At 40.1% G+C, this 22013-nt stretch overlaps 1 protein-coding gene across 5 annotated transcripts in view; it reads right to left on the bottom strand.

Moving 5' to 3' along the window:
- Positions 1–22013, bottom strand: part of GOLGA4 (golgin A4) — a 55756-nt gene that overhangs the window by 8191 nt on the left and 25552 nt on the right. For 4 of the 5 annotated variants that reach the window (XM_080975693.1, XM_080975694.1, XM_080975695.1 and 1 more), the window contains 10 exons: positions 18825–19003; positions 17299–17430; positions 15532–15687; positions 8542–12734; positions 7213–7334; positions 5610–5740; positions 5321–5434; positions 3196–3216; positions 2994–3062; positions 885–960 (listed from right to left, as the gene is read on the bottom strand). In XM_080975693.1, coding sequence (XP_080831819.1) covers positions 885–960; positions 2994–3062; positions 3196–3216; positions 5321–5434; positions 5610–5740; positions 7213–7334; positions 8542–12734; positions 15532–15687; positions 17299–17430; positions 18825–19003 — 5193 coding nt within the window. The remainder of the gene's footprint in view (positions 1–884; positions 961–2993; positions 3063–3195; positions 3217–5320; positions 5435–5609; positions 5741–7212; positions 7335–8541; positions 12735–15531; positions 15688–17298; positions 17431–18824; positions 19004–22013) is intronic. The other variant, XM_080975696.1, reaches the window with a different exon arrangement.

Below are 22013 nucleotides of genomic sequence, written 5' to 3'. Positions count from 1 at the left end.
CTTGCAGACATTGCAGCAGGCATCATTAATCCCAAGATTTGAGGAGATCTAAAACATGTCTTCAATACATGATTTCTGGAAAAGTATGAACTACACATGTGTCAAAATGTTAGCTACTGGTTATACCTTAATTTTGATATTCTCCATGTTGGTCACATGCACACATAAAACATGTGGCAAACATGCTTACACGTCACACTCATTTTCCATGAGGTAAAATTATACTAAAGGACAACAAAACATTAAAATTAAAAAATAAACCATAATCTGCATCAGGAACTGCATTACTGCAACACATGTCTATTTACGGCTTTGAAGGTCTAGTCGTCAGGGTATGTAAGCAACTGGAATGAAAATGACTGAAAATATGAACTATGTTCTATTTGTGATTTCAATGAAGCAATTTTTCCACAAGGGAACACTTATATATATTGCATGTGATCCATGAGGTGGACATTGGAAAGCAACTAATCTTACATTTACAGATCATGCAAAAGCACTTCATTTTTAAAAATATGTATTTGTGTAAAAAGATTCAGAACTGCCCTACTGAACAATATTTCAGAGTAACATCTTTCATCTGATATATGCAAACTTTTAGGGTCAACTGTACAGGAAGGGGTCTAGATACATGGCAAAATCTGTATAGCTCAGTTCAACGCAAATAAGCAAACTGGCATGGAACTGAGAGACTATTAACAAGTGTTAACAAGGCCTTCCATACCTGACACACAACCATAAAAGTCTGAAGACTAACTTTTGGCCTTAAATTTATCTATCACCCTAAATTTAGATAGCTCAATGGGGTTTTCTCCCCTAGTTAGGTTTCAAATATTCTCTTAGGCTTTATTCTGTAGCTCAGTGGCAAGACAAACATTCCTCACCTCTGTAAGGCGATGCAACTGTTGTGACATACATATTCTTCTCGTAATTTTTCAACCGGTCTTGTAGTGTATGAATCTAAAAATAAAGTGATGGATGAGGAGGATAAAACAAACATAACTGAGATGACTTGGAATATGTTTCAACTTTGAGGTGTACTGAATGTACGAGAAAGCAGTTACCAAACCCTGTCCGTCTGTCCCCACCCACTACTGGGGACAACTCAGGGTGTTAAATATTATCTGTCTATCTATCTATCTATCTATCTATCTATCTATCTCACTTAAACTTACCATGTAAATATTTGTCAGTGCGCATTAGACATGTTGGGAAATATTAGCAGAGATTAGGGTTTTCTGTCTGCCTTTCTTTCTGTCTAATTTAAGATCTGATAATAACAGACCTGGCCACGAGTCTCCTGAGGAGCAGAGAGGAGCTGCCTAGCACTATACTGACCCAAGACCGAACTGTCCTCTTATCCGGTATGAGTGCTTGTTATCTGATTACTTCAGTTTCATAGTCTTACTGTTTTTTTCTGTTTGCAGAAAGAGTGTTTTTTGCTGATTGCAACAGACGAGTGGTTCTGTTCTGAATTGCGTGATTACACATGGGAGTGTTGCTTTGGATCAAAGCATTGCCTCTGGCTTGGCTGATAAGAACAGAACCAGCTACATGTGGTGGGGTAAAGCATGGGGGAATTCATCCCAAAGTGGAGGACATCAAAGATCATCTCCCTTTGGGTTCACCACTTGGAGGACACACAGACAACGGTGCTTCCCACTGTGGATTAGAAATTGGAACGGTACAAGAGAAATAGGTATGTCACCCTGACCCGAGGTGTTACTATTGGTATATAAAGCCCTCAGCAGCTTGGAATCAGTTTCCTTGAACAAATGCTTTACACATCTACTCCCTCTCTATTAATAACAGGCAGTCCCCTTTGTTGTACCCTTTTCAACACTTGCTAAAAACTTTTTTTACCTTTTTTTGTTTTACCTAGAAATATAGTTTTATTATGCATGCTTGTTTTTAAATTGTTGATTTTATCTGTATTTTGATAACTGAATTATGCATACTTCCTTTATTGTTTGTTACATTTATATCCCATCTTTCCTTTGAGGAGCTCAAGGTGGCTTACAAAGTCATCCTCCTCCCAATTTTATCCTCACAACAACCACGTGAGGTAGGGTAGGCTGAGAATGAGTAACTGACTATAACACTCAAGTAAGTTTGAAATACAGTGGTACCTCGCAAGACGAATGCCTCGCAAGACAGAAAACTCGCAAAACGAAAGGGTTTTTGGTTTTTTGAGTTGCTTCGCAAGACGATTTTACCTATGGGCTTGCTTCGCAAGACGGAAACGTCTTGCAAGTTTGTTTCCTTTTTCTTAAAACCGTTAATACAGTTGCGACTTGACTTCAAGGAGCAACTCATAGCCTTTTTTGTGGTAGCCTTTTTTGAGGTTTTTGAAGACTTTGGTGATTTTTGAAGCTTTTCCAAAACTTTTCCGACACCGTGCTTCGCAAGACGAAAAAAACCGCAAGACGAAAAAACTCGCGGAACGAATTAATTTCGTCTTGCGAGGCACCACTGTACAGTCAAACCTTGGTTCCCAAATGCCTCCATTTTGGAGCGTTTCGGCTCCCGAACACTGAAAACCCAGAAGTAAGTGTTCCAGTTCTGGAACGTTTTTTGGAAGCTGAATGTTCAACGCAGCTTCTGCTTGAGTGCAGGAAGCTCCTGCAGCCAATTGGAAGGCGCACCTCTGTTGTTGAACATTTCGGAAGTCAAACGGGCTTCAGTAACAGGTTATGTTTGACAACCGAGATTTGACCGTAGAATCAAAGGTTATTTGAGCTTGGTTTTGATTGTTGCAAACTGATTCCTTTTAGGGCTTGAGTGTCACACTTTTAATAGCCTGGTGATGATGAGCAGACTGAATCTGTGTTTAACGGCACTATACTATGCATGTTTACTCAAAAGTAAGTTCAATAAAATGGGATATAGGGTTGCAGCCTAGGTAGCCTTTTATAACCTTTTCAAATTATACCTAGAAAATGCTTTAATGTACCCAAGAGCTAAAGTTCCTTATTTTTTTATCAGATCCTTACCTGTTCTATGAATTCCTGTTCTTTCAGCTTTGAATCGCTGACAAGTGTTGTCTTCTGGGCTAGCTGGGCCTGAAACACAACCAGAAACATATATGAAAATGTGCACTACAAACACTTAATTTATTACTTTTCATCAAAATTGTAAACAGCATCAAAGGAAAACTTGACATTATGCTAGTGGTAAAGATGAAGCCAATCTTACCTGAAGTTCAGCTATTGTTACCTAAAACAGAAAAATGAACATTTAATAAAATGTTTTTGCTTTGTACCCTGCCAAATAAAACAAAAAGCACTGCAGGATATTTTTCATCCATATGAATTGCCATTAATTCCTGATTAACTCTCCATTATCTATTTCTCTGATTCATAATCTTATTGCAAAAGCTGAGATGGTATATATTACTATTTGGTACAAAGAAATTTGTCTTGCAATTGTTTTATCACATAAAAGCAGTTTTGAGGAGCACAAATAATTAAAATAGCTTAGTCACACCCAAAATACAGCTTGAAATAAATCTAAGTGGTACAAAGAAACTATTCAAATGAGAGACTTAAGTAACTATTAAATGAATTCCTAAATAAGTAATATACATGTTTTCTTGTGAACAATTTGCTTTCATCATAATCTCTATTAGTTGAGAGCCATGAAGGAAGACTGGGTTTTTTCTTGTAGCAGACATTTAATTTTATGCTAAATTGCCACGGTCATTACATGAACTTACAGCCCGGTTTACATTAATGAGACATGAGGGTACATAAATGGCTGCAAAAGGACATTATCAAAGAACTACAAATTTTGGTTAAATTGTGACACTAAATTGTAATCCCACTATTCAAAAGGATAAAATACAACATATATAATATATGGGTAAAGGGCAATCTGAACACACAGTTTCAAATGAGAGTAATAAAAGGTGTGAAATATCTTTTTCACCCCAGGATGCTGACTCTCATCTCAGGAGATGAGGGTTTCAACCAAACGATTGAAGGTGGGGGGGGGGGGGGGTAGGCACATACAGAACTTGATTTTTATTTGCATGTTAGGAGATGGTCCCAAAGCTATTCATTCTCCCTGCACTACTACAGTAGGTGGTATGTGGTACCAATTCATAAGCAATAATTACCGTATTTTTTGCTCTATAAAACTCACTTTTTCCCTCCTAAAAAGTAAGGGGAAATGTGTGTGCGTCTTATGGAGCGAATGCAGGCTGCACAGCTATCCCAGAAGCCAGAACAGCAAGAGGGATTGCTGCTTTCACTGTGTAGCGATCCCTCTTGCTATTCTGGCTTCTGAGATTCAGAATATTTTTTTCCTTGTTTTCCTCCTCCAAAAACTAGGTGCATCTTGTGGTCTAGTGCGTCTTATAGAGCGAAAAATACGGTAGCCTGCAGCACTTGACACGTTGGTTGTAGCTCCAGGGCTTTTACACTCTCCATTTAGGGTGATTGAACCCTGGGTTTCAACAGCCGAACTGTGAACTCGCAGCATAAAATAGCTGGATGAATGACTTCTCAGACATGGCAATGCTGTCATGTACTTATCCGTCCCTATGGAACTGGCATACTTATGGTAAGCAAACTCCAAGCCAATCTGCAAGCTTGAGCCACCGAGCCCTCCAATTCTGACTGTAGCATTTTCTGGGAATAGAGCACCATCAGTTGTCAGGAGCAGGTTGAAGGTAGTCTCTTATTGTGGGGCTGGAATCCTGCTCCTTACTAGCACCTCCAGATGATGTGGTCCTCAGCACCTGAACGGATCATGTTAGCCTCCATATCCACAGCTAGCTGCACATATGTGATGTGGTTCTAATCACATGCGTCACAAAAGTGCTTGGAAGGTATTCAACTATGTCTTACTCAGGGTAGACCCACTGAAATTAATCCACTTAACTTACGGTTATATTCATTAAATTCAATGGGTCAACTCTGAGTAAAGCTTCATTGAATGCTGTTGCTTATTTCCCAATCTCTCTAATTTCAAAGGAAACCAAGTGCAACTAACTTAGTATTGAACCAACTGTATATATAACTAACTGATTTACTACTGAAATAAAACTAAGATATCGAAGAATAGATCAGTTTCCACAGTTAATATTATTTGCCTCTGTAGCACAGAACAGCAATTGCTTCAAACGTGAGCGAGAACTGTGGCAATAAAGGATAAAAAACAGCCAAGCCCCTTTGCCAATTGTTAGATCAAAAGGTTAAAATACTCTAAAGCCTAACAAAATATTTCTATTAAAACTCTGAAGGTAAGCTAAGACACAAGCTAAGAACCACAATAAATTCCTAAGTAAAAATTTGTAAAATAATGTTTTCTAACTTACTTCACCACTGTTCCAGCTTTCTTCATCTGCCAGTCTTTGTTTGTACTCCTCCTGCAATTTCTCCAGCTGGTTCTGAAGCTCATTTACTTTTTCTGTCATTTCTTCTTCTCGAGTCTTCAGAACAAAATAAATAAATAAAACCATTACTTTATATACTTCACAATTAGGAGACAATCTGGCTTCCATCAGCTTTAGCTACAAGAACTTTAGCTGCGAAATTATACACGAATACTGGATGAAACGGCACTCTGACTTTTAGGAACACAAAAACAAGCAATACCATATATACCTCAAGGATTTCTTCATACTTTTTCACTGTCCTTTGTAGGTCATCATCTTTTTCTAGCAACTTTTTATGTAACTGAGTTATCTCTGCGTGGTGACTTTCTATGAGTTCAGATTCAACCTCCTGAGCTTTACCTGTGAAAAATGGTCAACAGTGTTTACATATCGCATTTTAACTGGGCTGCTATTTTAATTGAATTAGCAGGAATACATTCTAGATACATTAAAAAAAATATGAATACTACAGTAAAAGAAGAAACTCTACAGAAGAATTCATTAAAAAACACTATTAGAATCTAATGAGATGTCTACATGTCAAAACATAATTGATAACATATTCCTTTTCTTATTTTGGCATACAAGGTGTCTTCTTTCACAATAGAGTAGGTTGGGTCAAACAAGCCAGTATCATGTTAAAACCAGTAGGCAAGATTATGCTTTGAGTAGTAAGCAATGAATTAAACTTCACTCAAAAGTTTAACTGCTTATCTATCACCTCTTCTTTCCCTACTTTTACAGCTGTTAGTATAGTTGGAACTCCCCATTCCAATACGGAGCCATTGAATGCCTAACTCTTACTAAAAAACTATACAGATGTTATGGTACTTTCAAACTATCTCGAACTTCACACTTGTTAACTTATTGGCACAATTTATGATCAGATATACCGTATTTTGGGACGCGGGTGGAGCTGTGGGTAAAACCTCAGCGCCCAGGACTTGCCGATCGCATGGTCAGCGGTTCGAATCCCCGCGGTGGGGTGCGCTCCCGTCGTTCGGTCCCAGCGCCGGCCAACCTAGCAGTTCGAAAGCACCTCCAGGTGCAAGTAGATAAATAGGGACCGCTTACCAACGGGAAGGTAAACGGCGTTTCCGTGCGTGCTGCACTGGCTCGCCAGATGCAGCTTGTCACGCTGGCCACGTGACCCGGAAGTGTCTGCGGACAGCGCTGGCTCCCGGCCTATAGAGTGAGATGAGCGCACAACCCTAGAGTCTGGCAAGACTGGCCCGAACGGGCAGGGGTACCTTTACCTTTACCTTTATACCGTATTTTTCACCCTATAGGACGCACCAGCCCATAGGACGCACCTAGTTTTTTTTGGGGGGGGGGGAATAAAGAAAAAAAAAATTATTCCCCCCCCCCCAGCCACGGCTTCAGCACACCCCGCGGGCTCCCCAGGCTTGCTGATAGCTTCCTGAAGCCTGGAGAGCGAGAGGGGTCGGTGCGCACCGACCCCTCTCGCTCTCCAAGCTTCAGCGAAAGCCTGCATTCGCCCCATAGGACGCACACAGATTTCCCCTTCATTTCTGGAGGGGAAAAAGTGCGTCCTACAGGGTGAAAAATACGGTATATGCAAAATTAATATATTTACATTAATGGGTTTGCGTGTGTGTGTGTGTGTGTGTATACACACACACACACACACACACAATACAGTATTGCATGAGCATTCAAATTTAGGGCAAGAATAGAGGGGAATTCAAGGCTTGTTATCATGCCCCTGACTGTTCTCTCTATGGATGTTCTTTCTTCTAAATTGATCTGATGGTTGAATTTACAAGAGATATAGCCATTTAAAATCAACACAAGGTACTGCTCCAACTCACTGATTGTTTCTTTTACAGCTGTTTCTATTTCTTGGTCCTTTTGTGCCATCTGGGTATTGAATTCCCTCATCAACTGCTTTAATGTGGAGTTGTGCTTCAATTCAATGTCCTCCTGTTCATATCTATAAAGGTACAGCAAAATAAGAAGTCCAGATTTTCTAGGGCAGATATGGCAATTCAAAAGTAAAGCAAAAAAGCAAATTAATTTCCAACAGAGAGATTTGAGAGCCTGCCAAGAATAAGGTTGTGTTAAAACAAATGGCTTTCACTAACAGTTTTTCTTTACATTTGTATGGTTATCTGTGTGATTGAGACAATAGTTACTGAGAAGAGAAAAATACCGGTAATTCATTAAGAAAAATGTTACCAAATAGACTTTTTGTGAAAACATACTGAGGATAAAAGTTCATCTACCTATGATAATCGAAAAATGTGTCCAGTTAAGGCTATAAAAAGGAGGATTTGTACAAGTACAGCTTGAACAAATCCAATTAATTTTGTTAGGGCAAATGAAATAATTTAATTACACCATGTAAACATAACCTGAGATTTGACCTGCAAACTCCTAAAGCTTTTAGGACAATGTAGGACAAACATATAGACCCAGCAATCTTCCCCTTTGAGGCATGTGAAATGAAACCAGGAAACAACTAACTTTCCAGCTGCTGTAGTTTCCAGCTGCATCCAAACCAGAAAATCATCGTTACCAGCTTTGGAACAAGCCAGAATATTAAATTTGGATAAATGGGAAAGTATGGTTAGAGACTTCTTGGTTTGATTATTAAAGTGAGACAAAGGGAGGAATTAAGGAGCTTGTGTACTGAGGGCAGAGTATAAGGTTCACTTGAGGCTTTTTAACTGGAGTTACAATTGCCCAAATGCAGCCAAGGGCTAGTTTTCCATATGATTTGCTATGAATTTGAAGGATTTATTTTGCCAATGCTGATTATGAATAATAGAGGTTTCATATATCAAGGGACGAACCTAGCAGTTCGAAAGCATGTCAAAGTGCAAGTAGATAAATAGGTACCATACTGGCGGGAAGGTAAATGGCGTTTCCGTGCGCTGCTCTGGTTTGCCAGAAGTGGCTTAGTCATGCTGGCCACATGACCCGGAAGCTGTACGCCAGCTCTCTTGGCCAGTAAAGCGAGATGAGTGCTGCAACCCCAGAGTTGTCCGCGACTGGACCTAACGGTCAGAGGTCCCTTTACATCAAGCAGTTATTGTTTGTACATAAAGTTATGTAATGTCAACTTTTCTTATTTTATACAGTGTTACTGCTCATGCAGGTGCTTACTGGAAATTTTACAGACTACTACTAGAACTTACTTTATTTTTTGTTCCATTTCTTCTACCGATTCTTTTTTCATTATCTCCAGCTCCTGCTGATGTTCCTTCCGCAGGATGCGCAAATCCTTCTGTAGCCTACTCACATCTTTGGCAAGTTTCTGTTTCTCCCGCTCAGTCTCCTCCACTTTAGCTTGCAAATCCTTTTGCTCAATGTGTAGATCATCAAGCAGTTTCTGAAGCTCAAGGACTGATCTACTCTTTTCTTCTGTGCTTTCTTTCAAGTCTTTTATAAGGCCATTTCTTTCCTCCAGCTGCTGTTGGAGTCCCTGCAAATGTTCATCATGTTTTGAAATAGTATCTCCCATCTCAATTCTGTTCAGTTCTCTCTCTTTTGTTAAAGTCTCATCCAAACTGTGTATCTTTTGTTGCAAAGACTGCCTCTCTCCCTCCTTTTCTTGCAGCTTTTCCTGCAAGTCTTTAATCATACCCTCCATATTTTGCTCTTTTTGTTCTTTGGTTTTCAATTCTTCTTGGATAGCTGCATGCTTCTTAATTTGATCCTCAAGTGCTTGTTGAAGCTTTTCAAGGTCTTCTTGCTCCTTTTTACAGAGTTCTTCTTGTTGATACTGAGCCTCTAGCTTTGAAACACTACTTGCTTTTTGTTCCTCGTCATACATCTTTAGCTGTCTCTCCTTTTCCAATAAATCTTTTTGTAAACCATCTATTTTTAATTCATACATCTGTTGCATGTTCCCTAATGCACATACTTTGTCTTGTTCTGTGGAAACTTTTAAGGTTTCTACCTTCTGTATCATCTCCTTTTCTAACTCAGAATTGATTGATCTAATTTTGTCTTCTAAATACGTAATCTTATCTTCTTTGTCTTGCAATTTTTGCTTTACCTGCTGTTCCATGTCTTGTCTATATTGCTGTTCCCGTTCTTCCATTTGAGATGTCAGTTGCTTCCTAATAGAAGCAATTTTTTGTTCAGCCTTTTTTTTCAGGTCTCCTATTTTAGCAGTGGTTTCTGAAGTAAGCCTCTCTTCCAAAGACTTTAATTCTTCCTCTTTGCTTTTCATTAAAGCCACTTTTGTTTCTTCAAATTCTTTTGATTTTTCCCCAAGGTCAACTTCCATGGCCTGCATTTTCTTTTCAAAAAGTAGTACTTCTTGTTCCATCTCTTTAAGCCTTTTATCCTTTTCCATAACTGCCACCTGAGTTTGTTGAAGCTCTTGCGCCAGCTCTTTTTGCTCACTGTTCTGCTCATTGTGCCTTTTGAGTTCGTCCATTAAGGAATCATTTTCTGCTGTTTTCCGAGTGATGTGTTCTTCTAGCTCAGCAATTCTTGCTGTATGGATTTTTAACTCGGCAACCAAATCAGACTCTTGTTTTTCTCTTCTAATCTGCTTTTGTTCCAGTAAGCCTTTCAAATGTTCTATGTGCTTGGTTTGCTTATCACACACTTCCTTCATTTTATTCAATTCCTCTTCTTTCTCAATAGCTTCGTTATTACTTAGTTCAACTTTGTTTTGTAGTTCTTTAATTGTGTTATGATTCTGTGTAAATCTTGATTGGGCTTTCTTCTTCCACTCTGACATCTTGTTCATCCAGTGGTCTACTTGTTCAAGAGCAGTTGCTTTTTCTTGACTCAGTGTTTCAATTCTGGAAGACAATTCTTGCACCTCATTCAACAGCTGAAGTCGATTTTCTTTGTGTTGCTTGTTTAACAGAGTTGTGGCAGCATCTTTTTCTGATCTGTCGATTTCAAGCTTGAGATTTAACTCACTGACAAGCTTGTTAAGATCAGTGATCTCTGCCTTCTTTTCATTTAGCTCCTCCTTCAGAGAAGTGACAGCATTAATATGTTCAGACAATTCTTTCTTCAATTGTGTGATGAAAGTTTCTTTCTCTGTTGCTGCTTCCTGCTGGTGTCCTCCTTCTTTTTGCAATTGCTCTTTTTCTGTTACGAGTCTGTCAATATCCACTTTCATAGACATTATCAAGTTTTCCTTCTCTTGCAAGTGTTGTTTTGATTCTTTGAAATGGATGGTTAAAGTGTCACGACTCTCTCTTATTTGCTTAAGTTGAGCTTCTAGGTCAGGAATTTTACAGGTTTTAATTAAAATTGTTTCTTTTATTTTTGTTGTGCAATTGTGACAGTGTACAACTCTAGAAATTGCCGAAGAAATTTTTTCATTGCATTTCTCAAGCAGTTCAGTGATTTTTACTTCTAGGAAAGATTCTGCTTTCTGTCGGTAATCCTCTAGTTGTGTAGCTATATCCCTTGCAAACTTCTCAAATTCCGCTTTTTTTTGTTGAAGCTCCAAATGTTTGTCCTCCAGTTTTTTCTCATAATCTTCACACTCTTTAGAATGTGACAATTTCAGGGCCTTGAGTTGTTCATCGTATGTTTTCAACTTCTCTGCCAGCTCACCAGCTTTGTTCTTCTCTTTTTCTCCTACTGCTTTTACTTCACTAAGCTGTTCCTGGACTTCTGTCTTCTCCTTCAGAGACAAACTAAGGTCATCCTCTAGTTTCTCAAGTTGCTTTTTCAAATCAGTTTCTCTCTGCGTCAAAACTGTCACTTGAGCTAATGTTTGCTGTAGCTGTTCTTGCAACTCATTCAACAATTTGTCCCTCTCTGTCTGTTCATTCTTTAACCGAGTAATATCTGCATTTCTGTCCTCCCTTTCAATACTGAAGGTGGCCAGTTTTTGTTTCAGGTCTCCTACTTCTTGATCTTTTTCTTGCAACTCTATTTCATGCTTTTCTCCAAGTTCTTCAGCCAGCTGACTCAGCTTCTTCTCCCAGGTTTGGACAACTTCTTCTAGTTCTTGTTTGTGAGCTTCAAGCAGGCTTTCTAGTTGTTCCTTCTGATTCTTCTCCAGTTTTGACACAGCATCATCAATTCCAGTTGAACTGGCATGAGCCATTTCCAGCATTTTTGCATTGAATTGCTTCTCTTTCTGACTAAATTCCAACTGTTTATTCTCCATCTCCTTTTTGAGGTTTGCTTCCTGCTCTGAAAGTTTCTTCTTGAGTCTCTCCTGCATTTCCTTGGATTTTCCTTTAACTTTCTCCATTTGTGTCTCTTGTTGCTTAAATTTGATTTCATATTCACTCTTTAAAGCACTAATTTCTGCCTCTTTGGCTGATAGCTGCTGTCCAAGTTTCTCAATTTGTTGATTCAATAGCCCCTTTGTTTGTTCAAGCTCATTTTCCTTATCAGTAAAATGACTCTTTGCCCGATTTACCTCTTCTCTAAGATCTCTTAACTGTGATTCATGCTGTTCTGTCAGGGATGACACTTTCTGCATATTTTCTTTCTTTTGCTCCTCAAGTTCACATTTCAGATCATGTACCTCGGATATCCGAAACTTTAATTCAGCTTTGAGTTCATTCAGTTCAGCTTCAGTTTTTACAATCTGTTCATCAAGACGTGATTTTTCAGCGTCTACATTTCCCAGCTTTTGCTGCAAATCTATTAACTTTTGTTCGTAAATGCTTGCTTGTTCTCTGGCCATGCTCTCATTGGACTGAAAAAGGCCATCTAGTTCAGTAGACTTTTCTTTGCATTCAATTTCAGCCTTTCTAAGAGATTCCTTCAGTGTTTTCAAATGCTCTTCCAATTCCACTTGGCATTTCTCTTTTTCTTCCAAGAGTAGCTTGAGTTGACTAATTTCATCTTTGAATGTTTTCTCCATGACTTCCTTATCTTTAAAGATAGTTTCAACTTGTTCCTTATGATGGTTCTTCTCTTGCTCCAGCTTTCCCTCAAACTCTAGCTTTGCTTTATCTGCATCATCTTTTAATATCGACAAACGCTGTTCAAGATCTTGACGAATTTTTAGTGTGTCTGATAACTCAGAAGAGAGTGCTTCTAGCTCGGTTTGTTTCACATCAAGCTTTTCTAAAGTTTTTTCATTCATCTCTTCTATATGGCCGTGAAATTGAGTCTCTTTCTCTTTCAATACTTTAGTCACTTCATCAAGCTGCATTTTCAATTTGTCCACTTCCGACTGCTTCTGCAGTGTTAATGTATCAAGTTTTTCTGCCCAAACTTGTTGTTCTTGCCGTTTCACATCCTCAAGCTCTTCTCTATGTTTTTCAACCATGGCAGTGATTTCTTTATTGTGCCTGTTGTTTTCTGATTCTATTTGAGCAGTCAGTTCCTCCAACTGGCGGTCATTCTGCGAACACTTTGGAAGGGAACTTTCCAATTCTAGAATTCTCTGTTTAAAAGATTGGTTGAAAAATATCATCAATCCCTTTTTCTGTGACTGACTCCTACTTAAAGATAATACTTTAATGAAATTATTACTATGAGCTATACATTTCAAAACATTATGACATAATCAATCCAAAATTAAGTACTTTCAAATCCCATTGATGGGCGCGTTAAACATATACTCCGCTGCTTCCCATTTGAATCAATAGAACTCCAAAGTGCTGAACTTTGGCTGGATTGCACCCTTAATAGGTGCCAATTTTATATAGCCTTGATGTACAGAAGGAGAATGGGAAAATATTATTGGACCCAAAGCTGAGAAAAACTTCCAGAACCATTACATACTTTTCTCATTAAAGTGGAATAAAGACAAAGAGCAAGGGGGTTCTCAAATTCCATCGCAATGAATAATAACAAGAACAATTTGAATCTTCAAAGTATGAACAAGATAAGAAAGTCCTTAACAAAATATTTCCTCAAAAGAGCTAACTTTGGCCTTAGACTGAGCCAAGTGATGGTCAGTTCCTCCCGTCTCCCTGTAAAATCACCCACAACTGTACATAAAGGCATAAGAGGCATGGCATTATCAGCTGCACAGGATGCCTGTCAGATTAAAATCAGCACAACAGACTTACACACTGCTTTTGACATTGTGTCTCCACCCCACTTCCACATGGCCTAAGGCACACGTACCTAAGTTACAAGGTATACAGGTTCTTGGAACTAAGCGATTGGCTATTCTTGAATTAAAGGGGAAAGGTCACATTCACCTACCGAATCATTTAAAGCTCCTGGAAAAAGGCACCTAACAAAGCAGTAGCTTGTACAAAGAGAAAGTTGTGTAGCTGACTCCCAAACACGAATCCTGATAATTAATGTAAGGATGAACATCTTATGCCTCCTATGTTCTGTTTCTAAGACCACCAAGGCATGTGGAAGAGGAAGGCAAGGAAAGATGCAACAGGGGAATATGAGGCTAGGTTATTCTCCTCCTGCTGCAACATATCTACCGTAATTTTCACTCCAAAACACGCACTTTTTTGCTCCTAGAAAGTAAGGGGAAATGCCTGTGCGTGTTACGGAGCAAATGGACTCGACCGGAGCCATGGCTGCCGCCAGTCAAGCAAAGCGGGAGCCGCTTGCAGGGCTTTGCACGGTTCTAGCTTTGATTGCTTTACAGCCAGGAGGAGGGAGAGGAGCCGAGGAGGAGGGAAGGAAGGAGAGCCATGGCAGCAAAGCGGGCAGCAGCCGCTTACACATGAGGAGGGACAGACGGGAGCCATAGCGAGCCGGAAAAAGCGCCACGTAGCCAGCAACAGCTGCTGCAGCCTCAGCTAGCAAAGGTCCGTGCGCTCTCTAAACGGAGCAATGAGGCTGCAGAGGGACGGCAGGGCACAGAAGGGCTCTGAGCCACGAGAGCAGTGAAAACCAGTAAAAAAGTTTTTAAAAAGGCTGCTGGGGCACGGGATGAGGAGAGGGGGAAATTACGATTCTCCCAGCGTCTCAGCTGATCCGCTGAGCAGGACTTGGGTTGCAGGGGATTCGCCATTAGCTGCGTAAAGCAGCAAAGAGGGAGAGAAGGAGCAAAGCGGGAGAGGAAAGGAGCTGCTTACACTGCTGTAAGTGGCTGCTGTCCGGTTGGCTCCTTTAAAGCAACAGTGCTCTTTCCCTCCCCCCTCAGCTGACCGAAAAGCTCCTTTTCCACACACCCCACGCGAGCTCCTTCTCCCCTTAAACCCCTCTCCTGCATCATTAGCAGCATCCTTCTCCACACACCCCATGCGTGTTCCTTCTCTCCATAGACCCCTCGCCTGCATTATTAGCCGCATCCTTTTCCACACACCCCACGCGTGTTCCTTCTCCCCTTAAACCCCTCTCCTGCATCATTAGCAGCATCCTTCTCCACCCACCCCACGCGTGTTCCTTCTCCCCTTAAACCCCTCTCCTGCATCATTAGCAGCATCCTTCTCTACACACCCCATGCATGTTCCTTCTCCCCTTAAACCCCTCTTCTGCATTATTAGCAGCATCCTTCTCCACACACCCCACGCGTGTTCCTTGTCCCTTGAATGCTTTTCCTTCCCTCCCCACTTAAAACGTGGTTACAAAGCACGGATCCACATGGATCCTCAGGATTTTTGCACTGGGTCACCCCAAGTTCACCATCAGATCACATAGCATATCCATGGCTACAGCCTGCACCAAAAAACACACACGCACCCACTGTTTCATGGGGCTGCAATGGCGCAAAAACGTGGTTACAAAGCATGGATCCACGTGGATCCTCAGGATTTTTGCATTGGGCTACCCCAAACTCACCGTCAGATCACGTCTGTGGCCACAGCATGAACCACAAAAATCATACATCCACTGCTTCGTTTAGAATATTTTTTTGTTTTCCTCCTCTAAAAACTACGTGCGTGTTATGGTCAGGTGCGTGTTATAGAGCGAAAAATACGGTATTTAGAGACACTATGTTTGGCTCAAATCACAGTTTCCGCCCCCTTTGTTGTCTGCCTCAACTGATTTCACAATCTTTCGCATGAATCACATTGTGTTTTTAATATTTTGTTGGGAGTCACCCAGAATGGCTGGGGCAACCCAATCAGATGGGTGGCATATAAATAATAAAATGTAATAATAATAATAATAATAATCAGCCATGCCTTTGGGGCCAAGCACCCTTCCCAAATTTCTCCCATTAGACGCAACTATAGGTATGCATACCCCTCATATGCAGTTTACATTTTAGGTTTGTGCAATATAAAAAAGCAGTCCAATGTTCCAAATCTTTTACTCACAGTTTTGTAGGTTTCTATTTCTTGCTGCATGTCCTCTAGTTTTTTGTCACATTCCAACTGAATTGCTTTTTTCTGCAGTTCCAGTTCTTCTAGGGCTAATGATTCCTGTTGTTCTTTTTCTTGTGTAGTCTGTAGGTGTTCACTCTGGCACTTTTCCTGTGTCAAGAATTATGACTTTTTAAAAAAGAAAGTACCATAAAGTCACTGATCTATCAGCAGCACTAGGAGTATTATCTATTTTAATTCTTGCTCGTACATTTTTTAAAAAAAGTGGATATCACACAAACAGATTAAAAGTCCACGAAGAACCTTATAATTTTATATTTTTCATGTAACTGTAAAGAATCTGAAAGTGAAGTTTCTGTGTGCAGAAAATGAAGAAATAGCAGCAATAATCTAGATTTAGAATTAATCTATTAGTCCTTATCTAACCTTACATACGTGCATGGCCAACAGTAACAGGGTCTAAACTCTGTAACCTTTCCTCAGCATAATTCCCTGACTCTACCTATCCATCCATAGGGATGCAAGCACATTTGTTCCATGGTATACAGGGAGCCTTCAACCAACCACAGTTCAGCTTACTAATATGTGCATTTGCAAACACTAGAGTAAAGGTGACTGGATAAAAAAGACTGCCTTTTCAGTTACACAACACAATGAAATATGGACAAGTTCTGTCTGGAAACTCTTATACAGAAATCCATTTCCATACATTATGTTTCAGGTATATGTTTAAACCAAGCAAGCTACCTAAAAAGGGGTGTGGGAGAAAGAAAAAGGAAGCCTTTAGAACAGACAGGCAAGCTCTCCAAAATGTGTCAAAAGTTCAGAAGTTCCTCTTTATGTAACAGGCATGTCTAGAACATCTAGGATTGGCTACTGTAATGTACTGCATGTGCAGTTACCCTTGAAAACTATTTTAAAAACTACCAAGTTTGTTCAAAGTACAAGGTCCTGACTACTGACTGGGACAAGTCAGCAGGAAGGTATCCCATCAATACCGAAAGCACTAGCTTCTTGCTATTTTCCAAGCACAAGTGAAAATCCTGGTGCTCATCTTTAAAGCCTTCTAGAGTTTAGGACACTGGTCCCATACCAATCTGCCAGTATATTGAGGTCATTTTCAGAGGCCCTCCACCAGGTGCCCCAAATTTCTGGAGGTAAGAAATGGTGGGATCCCATTTGTAGAATTCCTCTCCCAGGGAGGCCTACCATTTACTTCCATTGTTCTCCTTTTGACACCAGGCACCAACATTCTATTCTCCCAAACTTTTTATGCATTGTTGTGTTCTTGACAGTGGTTAAGAGCGGTAGATTCGTAATCTGGGGAACCGGGTTCGCGTCTCCGCTCCTCCACATGCAGTTGCTGGGTGACCTTGGGCTAGTCACACTTCTTTGAAGTCTCTCAGCCCCACTCACCTCACAGAGTGTTTGTTGTGGGGGAGGAAGGGAAAGGAGAATGTTAGCCGCTTTGAGACTCCTTCGGGTAGTGATAAAGCGGGATATCAAATCCAAACCCTTCTCTTCTTCTTCATGAACTTACTTATTGCATTTTATTTTAGAAATTGCTGAAGGGTGGTGTGCATATATGTATATATTTTAAATAAATAGGTGTTATTATTCACTTGGTCTGTAGATTCCCAGATATACATCCAAATGCATCTTTATGCACCAAGTTCTCCTATTCATACTTAAGTTTTATTCATCATCACAAACACAGGTATACACACACCAGACCCATCTGGCTCTTAAGAAGACACTTACAAGAGCTGCTTTCATTTGTTCCTGAAACGCCTGGTCTTGAGCCCGTAATCTATCATTTAATATCTGTTCTTTGCTAGCCAATTCCCTTTTATGTAACTTTTCTAGTTCGGTAATTCGTTCTTCTGAAGATTTCTGCAAATTTGAAAGGCACACGTCTGATGTTACCCAAGAAACAAAGGTGCTTCTATATTATTGATCAAAGAGAAATGAAATAAAGAACAAAAATGTGACTAAACAGATTGCTTTCTTGCAAGAAATGTTATTTGGTGCTTTTTTTAAAAAAGTAAAAGATCCAAAAGAGTTCCAGTTCACATCTGCAATTCTATATACATTTACTAAGGAATAAGTCCCATTCACCTCAAAGAGGAAGAATTACACTATGAATGACTCGCATCTTCCCATTCAGTTTTTAATAGGTCTTCAAGAGTACAATTCTAATTATGCTTGCTCAGAAGTCCCACTGAATCCAATGTGCCTTACTTCAAAGTATGCATGCATAGAACTACAGCCAAACAGTGCAATCCTATTAATATTTACTCAGCAGTAATAGCTGCATACAATGGAGCTAACTCCCAGCATTACAACCTTAGTCATATATTTCTGGGTGTTGCCTAGCAGCCGGGTTCAACACAATACTACAGAATCCATATACCTTTTCTTCCTTACAGAGATTCAAACAATTCCTATCCATATTTTGGTTTTGCAGCAGAGAAAGTAGCATAATTAAACACACAAATTCTTTTGTGTGTTAAACAAGGCTTTAAAGGAACAGTGTAAAGCTGCAAGATTGATTTATTATCAGATTCTTAGTACAGTGGTACCTCGGGTTACAGACGCTTCAGGTTACGCGTTTCAGGGTTGCACACCGTGCTGAACTCAGAAATACCGGAAGGGGTTACTTCTGGGTTTTGGCGCTTGCGCATGCGCAGAACTGCCAAATCGCGACCTGCGTGTGCGCAGACGCGGCACTGCGGGTTGTGAACATGCCTCCCGCACTGATCCTGCTGCAAAACCAACCCGAGGTTCCACTGTATAAAGGTAAAGGTAAAGGGACCCCTGACCATTAGGTCCAGTCGTGACCGACTCTGGGGTTGCAGCACTCATCTCGCTTTATTGGCCGAGAGAGCCGGCGTACAGCTTCTGGGTCATGTGGCCAGCATGACTAAGCTGCTTCTGGCGAACCAGAGCAGCACACAGAAATGCCGTTTACCTTCCCGCTTACCTACTTGCACTTTGACGTGCTTTCGAACTGCTAGGTTGGCAGGAGCAGGGACCAAGCAACGGGAGCTCACCCCGTCGTGGGGATTTGAACCGCCGACCTTCTGATCGGCAAGTCCTAGGCTCTGTGGTTTAACCCACAGCACCACCTGCGTCCCGTTCCACTGTATACTGCACTTTTATTCACCCATAAACCCCCCCAGCAAGGGAAGATTGAACTCTGCCAGTATTAACATGATATATTCTGATTTGGACATGAATTGTTACCTTATCTCTGTAGTCTACCTTACAGAAGATTTAGCATTTACCTTCATAATATTAACCACCTCCTGCTTCACCCTTGTCAATTCCTGTTGAAGACTCACACGCTCTTCCTCGCTTGCCTTTTCTACAGCCTTGATCCTTTCATCCATTTCTGCTTGCAGTTTCTTGCGTGCTTCTTCAGTCCTTTGGGCTGCACTGAGAGCCTTCTCAAGCTCTTCAAATGCTGCAGAAAACAAGAAAAAGAAGAGGTTATATGTATGGTTTAACGTGGCAGAAACTCTAGACAAAGTAACATTACCATATGTAGGCCATATTCTCACTGAATAACCTAGCTAAAGGGAAATCATAAAGTCAGCCTGGAAAGGCAAACATTTACTATCATGTCAACAAAATAAAACTCAGAAATCAAGGGACTAGGCTCTGCTTCCTGCTTTGTGTCAAATCTCTCAACCCTTAAAATAAATTGAACAAGACTATTGTATAGAAGAGGTAATTCAACAGAAATTCCCTTTTCACTCATGACTGCGTAGCAATTCTCAGGAGTCTATAAGAATGTCTGGAATGCCTGCACTCATGTAATCCTAAGAGCAGCTTCTTTGCATTAGAACCGTGAATACTGCCATTTAACTTTAATACAGTTTCTTTAAACTTTATTACAGCTCAATTGATGTCCTTGTTTTAGCTCTCTAAGAGACAGGTCAGAACACTACTTTCATCTGCACAAAACACTAAATCTAACCATGGCTAAGTGTGAACAAGCAAAAATCACAGCCACTTTGTTCCTCCTCTGAGCCTGTCGCACTACCAGAATCCAAGTCATGGTTTGCTTTGGCATTACATGCAAATCTCAGCCACAGGTTGTCGTTTCCAAAGAAACGATGAGTGATAAGCAAATAACAGCTGGTTACAACTCATAGTTTATTTGGAATGAGACAAACCATAAGCCTGGATTCACACATAATGCTAAACCAAATGGTGATTTAGCTCTCAGTATTACTGCAGAAACAGGAGGGAAGCAAAACAGCTGATATTTTTGCTCTGTGCATCAGCAAACTTGCTCATGTCAACCTAAGCCACAGTTTGGCATAGTGTTATATGTGAACCAAGTCTGGGCAGTGCAAAATTAATATTGCAACTTGCTGATTATTTACTATGCATATGACTATATGCTGGTATTGTCTTAGTCTTCCTTTTATGTAAATTTAGTTGGTGTCTTAGCTGCCTTGATTATCCCTTTTTAAGATAGAAAAGTGGAATGATGGTTGTTTTAAATACATGAAAAATAATTTTATAATTAAAAAAATGTTATGACTGAATGTTATGACTGAATAATTTTTATCAATGTTGTTGTTTAGGTATAGTAAAATCCTCAAGTGTGTGTGGGGGGATCAAGTTGCCACATTAGCTCTACCACATTAGCATGAGTTTGGCCCCGTGTGCCTTCCAGCACAGTTCAGAACATATTTATCAATCCCATTGTACTGAAATGTAGGTGCACTTCATATGTTCAGCAGAAAGTACTAACATAAATAAGCATATACTAGTAACGGACAAATTAAGGAACTGCCATATAATCCAAACATTAACACTACTGCATTTAAAAATATGGCACTGCCCATCTTCTCTGTCTTTTAATGAATTATCTATATGCAGTAGCATTGGCAGTTACTGGGCTATGGTTGCAAATGTCTAGCACAGTGTCACAGCACTGTCAAGGCTGCAATCCTGTACTTGGGTGTAAGCTCCACTGAATTCAATGGGTCTTACTACTGAGTAGACACTCATAGAATTGTGCTAAAGTTTCTAAGGGGGAAAGGAAATGATTCAACATGAGAATGCCATTTTGGGTGGCAGCAGCGTGTCAACTGCAACGCACACTTTTCCCCATAAGCTCTGATGGAGGATGAGCAATGAAACCTCATGGTGCAATAAATCAGAATTTAAGGTGTCAAAGGGCTACCTTCTAAAAGGCAGAGTTCAGAAATGCACAGGTCATTTTATTTATTTATTTATTTTTAGCTTTTTTTGAAATGTAAAGTGGGTGAAAAAGAAACACATATTCAGGCCCACAGGCAGGAAGAACAGAAACTTTCCAGTAAAGACTAGGAATGACTACTCAAATGCAGAAACCCAGCAACATGCAGCTGTATTACCATAAATGCAAACACGTGACACCAGGAAGAAAGCTAGGCAAGCATGAAAACACAAAGAAGCAGCACTTCACAGAAACACATTCTGTTCTCTAAAAGTAAAATTTTATGCATCTCAGGCATCCTAACACATAAGCAGAAACACAACATTACGATTTGAGGTAGCTATTTCTAATACAAGGGGCAGGTGCCAGCTGCAAATGATTGTGTATACTCATGAAGTTACACAACAGGTAGTCCATGTTCACCTTTTACTCACTCAGTGAGTCTGGTTAAACCAAAGCTATAAAACCAAATCGTAAAACAGAGGTGGGTTTTCGCCCCCATTATACTAGCATAGCTGTTTCAAAGTAATCAATGTGTAAGAATATTCTGCAATTTGTACTTGACAGGAAATCTAAGCAAGAGCTGTTTGACAGTGGAATGGGCTACTTCCAAAATTGATGGGCTCCCCCTTCGTTGGAGGTTTTTAAACAGAGGTTGGATGGCAATTTGTCAGTGATTATTTAGCTGTGATTCCTGAATTGCACAAGGTTGGACAAGATGACGCTTTGGTTCCGATCCAACTCTACAATTCTATGTTTCTATGAATCTAAGTACACAATGATAAATCACTTCCACTGAACTGATCACATTGTAGCGTTCTGGGGCAAACATGAATGGTTTTCCAGGCAAATGCTGAAGGCATTCCTAAGCAATGCCACCAATGCAATTGAAGCTACGAGCCACAAACAATAGATGAGATGGTAAGCCAGAGTTCTTGACTGTGCTCCTTCAGACCGCAGGTGAGGACAGCAGAGATTTTTTTTAAAAAAATTAAAAGATGTACTTTTAATTTAACTGCACTTGGTCCTTATTGCAATCAATGAAAAGGGTTAGTCACAATCCAAGTTCCAATCGTTCAACAGGAAATAGTCCTTACTGAAATTGCTATAAAAAGTTAAGTACAACTAACTCTCTAGACTAGATCCAACCCACTGACTTCAGTAGGGGGAAAAACCTCACTGCCCCTCTCTCCACAGAAGAAAGCTGTGCAGTGGAAAGTCATGCTTATCACCTAATCTGCTGTTTGTGAAAACTGTC

The sequence above is a fragment of the Podarcis pityusensis genome (assembly GCF_964106645.2).
Source record: "Podarcis pityusensis genome assembly, chromosome: 12".
Classification (NCBI taxonomy): Eukaryota; Metazoa; Chordata; class Lepidosauria; order Squamata; family Lacertidae; genus Podarcis; species Podarcis pityusensis.
The sequence above is the reverse complement of the archived record's forward strand: the minus strand, read 5'-3'. Positions and strand labels throughout refer to the sequence as shown.